The 9,122-nt window shown below is 42.7% G+C and overlaps 1 protein-coding gene across 1 annotated transcript; it reads left to right on the top strand.

The window, feature by feature from the left end:
* The first annotated feature begins 1,680 nt into the window (after nt 1–1,680).
* LOC123492114 lies at nt 1,681–3,926 on the top strand. The gene is made up of 2 exons (XM_045224111.1): nt 1,681–3,588; nt 3,873–3,926. Exons 1-2 carry the CDS (start codon nt 1,681–1,683, stop codon nt 3,924–3,926), a joined length of 1,962 nt encoding a protein of 653 aa, XP_045080046.1.
* The last annotated feature ends 5,196 nt before the right edge of the window (nt 3,927–9,122 follow it).

Genomic DNA, 9,122 nt, shown 5'->3' with positions numbered 1-9,122 from the left:
GAGGTTACCATGAATTACCATGAATTGTTTAAAAGGTTTAACGTTTTACCCCTAGAAATCGACCAATCACCACTAGTGGCGAAAGTAAGAACTGCCAGAAATGCATAGTGAAAGAGGAGAATAATTATTCTGTCAAGGAAACGTTTATTATTTTTTATATAAAGGCATACTAAGACAAAAGAAACAGGACACATTGTGTAAATGATAAAACATTTGTACAGGAATTGATTAAAATGCTGGAAGTAAATGCTGAAATTAAACAATTAACTATGCAAATGAGCAAAAGCTGTGTGCATTAAGGAAAGAGACGCCTAATACATGCCCGTTGTGTTCAGTGATTTAAGCAAATAAACGCCCAGGCTATTAATTGAAGTTTTACAGTAATATATTATGTATGAAAAATGTATGTTCTCACTAACTGTAAGTCGCTCTGGATAAGAGCGTCTGCTAAATGACTAAAATGTAAATGTGAAGATTTTTGTGATCCCCTGTAGCTCAGTTGGTAGAGCATTGCGCTTGCAACGCCAGGGTTGTGGATTCGTTTCCCACGGGGGGCCAGTATGAAAATGTATGCACTCACTAACTGTAAGTCGCTCTGGATAAGAGCGTCTGCTAAATGACTAAAAATGTAAAATATTCCTTGTTCTAAAACCTGTTTTGTTCATAACAACTTTGAATATTACACAACTACTATTTGTGATGACACACAGTGTGTGACCAAGAGGGTTCAATCCGACCAGTTCTCTATTCTAATAACAGCTCAATCTAATTTTTCACAGACCAAAGAGAGGAGAGACTGATGCAGACAAACAAATGGCCACCAGGAATGTAACCTCAGATTCTGGTAAGCACTTCACCTTTGAGACTATTATTTGACAAACCAAATGTTGTGCATACTGTTGGCTGTGTTCAGAGAAACATCAAGGAAACAACAAAATAGTATTGCATTCACTCTTAAAGGCTTTCTTTAAAACAACACTTTGTCATGTGTTTTCCTACTGTAACATGAGGAACAGCAAAGTGTCTCTGTGTATTTATCTTTAGCCATGGAAGGTGAGTTGAGTTGGTTAAGGTGCATGTGACGTTACTCAGATTTTGATGAACTGAATGTTGTAAGGACAGCTTTGAACAATTGGAAGTGGATAAAGCACCTCCCGAGTGGTGCAGCGGTCTAAAGCACTGCATCATAGTGCTAGAGGCGTCACTACAGATCTGGGTTCGATCCCGAGCTGTGTCGCGACCGGGAGACCCATGAGGCGGCGCACAATTGGCCCAGTGTCATCCGGGTTAGGGGAAGGTTTAGCCGGCCGGGATTTCCTTGTCCCATCGCGCTCTAGCGACTCCTTGTAGCGGCCGGGCGCATGCACGCTGACTTCGGTCGCCAGTTGTATGGTGTTTCCTCCGACACATTGGTGCGGCTGAATTCCGGGTTAAGCGAGCAGTGTGTCAAGAAGCAGTGTGGCTTGGTGGGGTCGTGTTTCGTAGGATGCATGGCTCTCGACCTTCGCCTCTCCCGAGTCCGTACGGGAGTTGCTGCGATGGGACAAGACTGTAACTACCAATTGGACATCACGAAATTGGGGAGAAAAAGGTGTAAAAAAAAAGTTAATTAATATCAAAGAAGTGGATAAAGCATCTCCCTTCCTCTCTCTCTCTGAGGACTTCCTCCAACCCTCCGAGATGAGGATTGTGCTGCTGGGGTGCAGAGAATCTGGGAAGAGTTCAGTAGGAAACACCCTCCTGGGCAGAGAGGAGTTTGACCTGACAAAAACAGCTCAGTGTGTGAAGAGACAAGGAGAAGTAGCAGGACGTCAGGTCACTGTGGTCGACACTCCAGGATGCTGGAGGAATCACACTGTAGAGGAGACGCCTGAGCTGGTTAAAGATCAAATTGTGAACAGTGTGTACCTCTGTTTTCCTGGACCCCACACTCTCCTAATGGTCATAGCGGTGAGGTTTTCATTCACCGAGAAACACAGAAGATCAGTAGAGGAACACCTGCAGCTTCTCAGTGAGACAGTCTGGAGTCACACCATAGTGCTGTTCACCCATGGGGACTGTCTAGGAGACACAACCATTGAGAGTGACAGGAAGGCCCTCCAGCGGCTTGTTGAGAAATGTGGAAACAGGTATCATGTCTTCAACAACAAGAACAGGGGTGATGGCACTCAGGTCACAGAGCTGCTGAAGAAGATAGAGGATATGGTGGCAGGAAACAGAGGAGGCCATTATGAGATAGATGAAATAGACAACTCCCACCACCAGCAGCCACACCATGTCAACAAGAAGGAGAAGAAAGACAAGGGGAAGAAGCTCACCAAGGCAGTAATAGACACCCCCAGCAACTTCCAGCACATTGCCCATGTGGGCTGGGACCCAAACTCAGGCTTCGATTTGAATAACCTGGACCCAGAGCTGAAGAACCTGTTTGACATGTGTGGAATCTCTGAGGCTCAGCTCAAAGACAAGGAGACATCCAAGGTCATCTACGACTTCATTGAGAGGAAAGGAGGGGTGGAGGCCATCAAGAAGGAGCTCCGTAGGCAAGCCTCCCCACCACCTCTACCCCCCATCAGAGTGGGTTCACTCCAACTCTCCGAGCTGAGGATTGTGCTGCTGGGATACAGAGGAGCTGGGAGGAGTTCAGCAGGAAACACCATCTTGGGCAGAGAAGAGTTTGCGTTAGGGACAACCATTCAGTGTTTGAAGAGACAGGGAGAAGTAGCAGGACGGCAGGTCACTGTGGTCGACACTCCAGGATGGTGGAATAATCACACTGTAGAGGAGACTCCTGAGCTGGTTAAAGATCATATTGTGAACAGTGTGTACCTCTGTTTTCCTGGACCCCACACTCTCCTCCTGGTCATACCGGTGGATGCTTCATTCACTGAGGAAAACAGAACGGCAGTAGAGGAACACCTGGAGCTTCTCAGTGAGACAGTCTGGAGTCACACCATAGTGCTGTTTACCCATGGGGACTGTCTAGGAGACACAACCATTGAGAGTGACAGGAAAGCCCTCCAGCGGCTTGTTGAGAAATGTGGAAACAGGTATCATGTCTTCAACAACAAGAACAGGGGTGATGGCACTCAGGTCACAGAGCTGCTGGAGAAGATCGAGGATATGGTGGCAGGAAACAGAGGAGGCCATTATGAGATAGATGAAATAGACAACTCCCACCACCAGCAGCCACCCCAGCCACACCATGTCAACAAGAAGGAGAAGAAAGACAAGGGGAAGAAGCTCACCAAGGCAGTAATAGACACCCCCAGCAACTTCCAGCACATTGCCCATGTGGGCTGGGACCCAAACTCAGGCTTCGATTTGAATAACCTGGACCCAGAGCTGAAGAACCTGTTTGACATGTGTGGAATCTCTGAGGCTCAGCTCAAAGACAAGGAGACATCCAAGGTCATCTACGACTTCATTGAGATGAAAGGAGGGGTGGAGGCCGTCAAGGAGGAGCTCCATAGGCAAGCCCCACCACCTCCTCCACCCCCTCGGGCCCCCACCTTTGCCATGTATATGGTGGCAGGAAACAGAGGAGAAGTGTTTCAAGCTGAAGAGGAAGACCAGAGTTTCCTGAAGGTACTACCAGTGCCAATAAGACGAGCACGCAGCATTGACCTTCCTCCTCCAAGTAGTGAGTATTATAACCATTCATACTGCCTGATTGCCGAGCAGAAACAACATGGAATAATGGCTAGTCCAATTTATATTGTGTAATAACTAACTGATAAGTAAATGCGTCAATGGCTATCGCACTAGTAATTCTGTTTGCTGAATGACAAGGCACTAACTTGTATAAAAGTAAGTACTTACTGTCCAATGTTACTTTCCCCTACAGTGAGTGGAGGTTCCATATCTGACAGATCATCACTGGGAAGCTCTCTCTGCAGCTCAATAAGATCTGTGCACAGCTATGACACCACATCCCTCAGCTCTGGCATCAGCTCCATCAGTTCTAGTGAAGGGTCTTCACAAAGTTCCATAGTGAAAGGGTTGAAGTTACCAAAGTTCCTCAGAACCAAAAAGCCCCTGAGTGCTTTGCATGAGTCAGATGTAAATAAATGAGAAAATAGGCACATCCCACAAGTTTGGCTGTTGGACACAATGAACAGAAACATTACTGTAAAGAAATATAGTATGTCCATATCCTTAAGTCTGATATTAACTGTTAACCAAACTGTTTATTGAGATAACATAGTCTGTCCACGAGAGATTTGTTTTAACATAAATGGTACCTTATCATCTGTCAACAGACTGTGAGATCCAATGACAAACTTGAAACTTTGTTCCGGCAGATTTGTCATCACTGGTCATTTGGACATATCACGATTTCGCAGATAAGCATCTTTTGAATTTTCGGGAGGGGACATTTCCTTGTTCCAGTTCACCACAGTTAATATGTACCGTTTATTGATTCTTTAAATACACATTTTATTTATAGAAATACATACGGTTATGGATACAAATATACAAAGTTAAATGTAGAAAGACAAAATGGTTGAATAGTTTATGATTAGTAAGGGAGTTTTAACCATAACATTAAATACAACATTCATCTCAGGGATATTGTCATCAACGACTGGTGGGCCCTGAGGACTGGGTTTAGAAAGGCTGGTCTACACAGGTGTATAATGAACTGTCCTTAGTGTACTATATTATGGAAGCCTATTCAATGTTTGGGGAGGGGGGAGGAGGGGGGGAGAGAGAGAGAGGGTGTGTCAGGGGCCTAAGATTTTGGCATTAAAGGGGCAATCGGCGGTTGCTTGATAAATTTTTTTTTTACTTATTCCAAAATGCTATGCTGTATATCCGATATAAGACATTTTGGTCAATTTGCTTTTATTGTTTAAATAAATGATGAAAAATATGTTTTTTCACTATCAAATCATGGCATGGGGTTGTTCAATGACAGACATATATTTGTTTAAAAAATATATAACTTGATGGTTTAATTTCAGAGAGACAAATAATCATGTTTTTTGGTAACATGCTATATACTGAGTGTACAAAACATTATGAACAGCTCTTTCCATGACATAGATTGGCCAGGTTAATCCAGGTGAAAGCTATTATCCCTTATTAATGTCACTTGTTAAATAAACCTCAATCAATGTAGATGAAGGGGAGGAGACAAGATAAAGAAGGATACTTAAGCCTTGAGACTATTGAGACATGGGAATGTGTATACAGTGAGGGAAAAAGTATTTGATCCCCTAATGATTTTGTACGTTTGCCCACTGGCAAAGACATGATCAGTCTATAATTTTAATGGTAGGTTTATTTGAACAGTGAGGGACAGAATAACAACAAAAAAATCCAGAAAAACGCATGTCAAAAATATTATAAATTGATTTGCATTTTAATGAGGGAAAAAAGTATTTGACTCCTCTGCAAAACATGACTTAGTACTTGGTGGCAAAACCCTTGTTTGCAATCACAGAGGTCAGAAGTTTATTGTAGTTGGCCACCAGGTTTGCACACATCTCAGGGGGGATTTTGTTCCACTCCTCTTTGCAGATCTTCTCCAAGTCATTAAGGTTTCGAGGGTGACGTTTGGCAACTCGAACCTTCGGCTCCCTCCACAGATTTTCTATGGGAGTGGCTAGGCCACTCCAGGACCTTAATGTGCTTATTCTTGAGCCATTCTTTGTTGCCTTGGCCGTGTGTTTTGGGTCATTGTCATGCTGGAATACCCATCCAAGACCCATTTTCAATGCCCTGGCTGAGGGAAGGAGGTTCTCACCCAAGATTTGACGGTACATGGCCCCGTCCATCATCCCTTTGATGCGGTGAAGTTGTCCTGTCCCCTTAGCAGAAAAACACCCCGAAAGCATAATGTTTCCACCTCCATGTTTGACGGTGGGGGTGGTGTTCTTGGGGTCATAGGCAGCATTCCTCCTCCTCCAAACACGGCGAGTTGAGTTGATGCCAAAGAGCTCCATTTTGGTCTCATCTGACAACAACACTTTCACCCAGTTCTCCTCTGAATCATTCAGATGTTAATTGGCTAACTTCAGACGGCCCTGTATATGTGCTTTCTTGAGCAGGGGGACCTTGCGGGCGCTGCAGGATTTCAGTCCTTCACGGCGTAGTGTGTTACCAATTGTTTTCTTGGTAACTATGGTCCCAGCTGCCTTGAGATCATTGACAAAATCCTCCCGTGTAGTTCTGGGTTGATTCCTCACCGTTCTTTTTGTTTTTTTGTTCTCATGATCATTGCAACTCCACGAGGTGAGATCTTGCATGGAGCCCCAGGCCGAGGGAGATTGACAGTTATTTTGTGTTTCTTCCATTTGCGAATAATCGCACCAACTGTTGTCACCTTCTCACCAAGCTGCTTGGCGATGATCTTGTAGCCCATTCCAGCCTTGTGTAGGTCTACAATCTTTTCCCTGACATCCTTGGAGAGCTCTTTGGTCTTGGCCATGGTGGAGCGTTTGGAATCTGATTGATTGATTGCTTCTGTGGACAGATGTCTTTTATACAGGTAACAAGATGAGATTAGGAGCACTCCCTTTAAGAGTGTGCTCCTAATCTCATCTTGTTACCTGTATAAAAGACACCTGGAAGCCAGAAATCTTTCTGATTGAGGGTGTCAAATACTTATTTCCCTCATTAAAATGAAAATCAATTCATAAAATTTTTGACGTGAGTTTTTCTGGATATTTTTGTTGTTATTCTGTTCTCACTGTTCAAATAAACCTACCATTCAAATTATAGACTGATCATTTCTTTGTCAGTGGGCTAATGTACAAAATCAGCTGGGGATCAAATAGTTTTTTCCCTCACTGTATGTGCCATTCAGGGTGAATAGACAAGACACAATATTTAAGTGCCTTTCAAAAGGGTATGGTAGTACGTGCCAGGCTCACCGGTTTGTGTCAAGAACTGCAAAGTTGCTGGGTTTTTCATGCTCAGTGTGTACCTCTGTAGCTCAACTGGTAGAGCATGGCGTTTGTAACGCCAGGGTAGTGGGTTCGATCCCCGGGACCACCCATACGTGAAAATGTATGCACACATGACTGTAAGTGGCTTTGGATAAAAGCGTCTGCGAAATGGCATATTATTATTATTATTATTATTATTATTATTATTAATAATAATAATGGTCCACCACTCAATGGACTGGGGGAAGCATTGGAGTCAACATGGGCCAGCATCCCTGTGGAATGCTTTCGACACCTTGCAGAGTCCATGCCCTGACTAATTGAGGCTGTTCTGAGGGCAAAAGGTGGGGTGCAACTCTATATTAGGAAGGTGTTCTTAATGTTTTTTACACTCAGTGTATATCTGCCTCACTCAGAGAAATAAGTAGTACTGCTAGGTTTTACACAGTCATATGTAGCAAATAACTACAATTATAATAATGAACTGTACAAATTATAAATTTATGACATCAAATATTAAAAACATTATTCAATACAGTAATATGAGATCTGTATGTAAATCATTTGCATTTTACATTTTAGTCATTTAGCAGATGCTCTTATCCAGAGCGCCTTGCAGTAAGTGCATTAATCTTTAGATAGCTAGGTGAGACAACCACATATCACAGTCTAATATACAGAATACGAACATTCCATTTCAGCTAAACAATGGATATATGTATAGCGTTTTGCAAAAAACACATCGTCATACACATCTAAAATCTGTGAATAAAAAATCTGAGAACAGTAATGTTTTACACACATATGAAGGTACACTTAAGCAATCGTTCATGATGAAAAAACACAAATGTGAACATTTGGTGGATATAGCAATTTGGAAATATAAAATGCCTCATGAGCTTAGTTTAACTGTCGTACCCCATCAGTAAGCCTGTTTTGATCCAATGTTTGTAAATGTCAACCAACAATGTATAGCCTCAAAACATGGTTAAAACTATAATGTTGATATCATGTATGGTCAGTCCCTGTATTCATAGCTCTATCTATGAATTTGAGAGAGGTTACATTTCTCCAGTCCCATCTCTCAGATTTTTACTGAAAGAAGGATGGAGTGCAGCTTTGTTATTGTTTCAAATTAAATAAAATGTTATTTGTCATATGCTTCGTTAACAACAGGTGTAGAGTAACAGTGAAATGCTTACTTATGGGCCCTTCCCAACAATGCAGTGAGAAAATAATAACACGATGAGTAATGACAACTTGGCTATGTACACGGGGTACCTGTACCAAGTCAATGTGCAGAGGTACGTGAGGTAAATATGTCAATACAGTACCAGTCAAAAGTTTGGACAGACCTACTCATTCAAGGGTTTTTCTTTATTTTTTTACTATTTTCTACATTGTAGAATAATAGTGAAGACATTAAAACTATGAAATAACATATATGGAATCATGTAGTAACCAGAAAAGTGTTAAACAAATCAAAATATATTTTATATTTTAGATTCTTCAAAGTAGCCACCCTTTGCCTTGATGACAGATTTGCACACTCTTGGCATTCTCTCAACCAGTTCCTTGAGGAATGCTTTTCCAACAGTCTTGAAGGAGTTCCCACATATGATGAGCACTTGTTGGCTGCTTTTCCTTCACTCTGCGGTCCAACTCATCCCAAACCATCTCAATTGGGTTGAGGTCGGGTGATTGTGGAGGCCAGGTCATCTGATGCAGCACTCCATCCCTCTCCTTCTTGGTCAAATAACCCTTACACAGCCTGGAGGTTTGTTTTTTGGTCATTGTCCTGTTGAAAAACAAATGATAGACACACTAAGCACAATCCAGATGGGATGCCGTATCACTGCAGAATGCTGTGGTAGACATGCTGGTTAAGTGTGCCTTGAATTCTAAATAAATCACTGACAGTGTCACCAGCAAAGCAGCCCCACAGCATCACTCCTCCTCCATGCTTCACGGTGGGAACCACACATGCGAAGATCATCCGTTTCACCTACTCTGCGTCTCACAAAGACACAGCGTTTGGAACCAAAAATCTCAGATTTGGACTCATCAGACCAAAGGACATATTTCCACCGGTCTAATGTCCATTGCTCGTCTTTCTTGGCCCAAGTCTCTTCTTATTATTGGTGTCCTTTAGTAGTGATTTATTTGCAGCAACTCGACCATGAAGGCCTGATTCACGCAGTCTCCTCTGAACAGTTGATTTTGAGA

Source organism: Coregonus clupeaformis, chromosome 12, assembly GCF_020615455.1.
Source record: "Coregonus clupeaformis isolate EN_2021a chromosome 12, ASM2061545v1, whole genome shotgun sequence".
NCBI lineage: Eukaryota > Metazoa > Chordata > Actinopteri > Salmoniformes > Salmonidae > Coregonus > Coregonus clupeaformis.
This window is presented reverse-complemented; position numbering and strand designations above follow the sequence as displayed.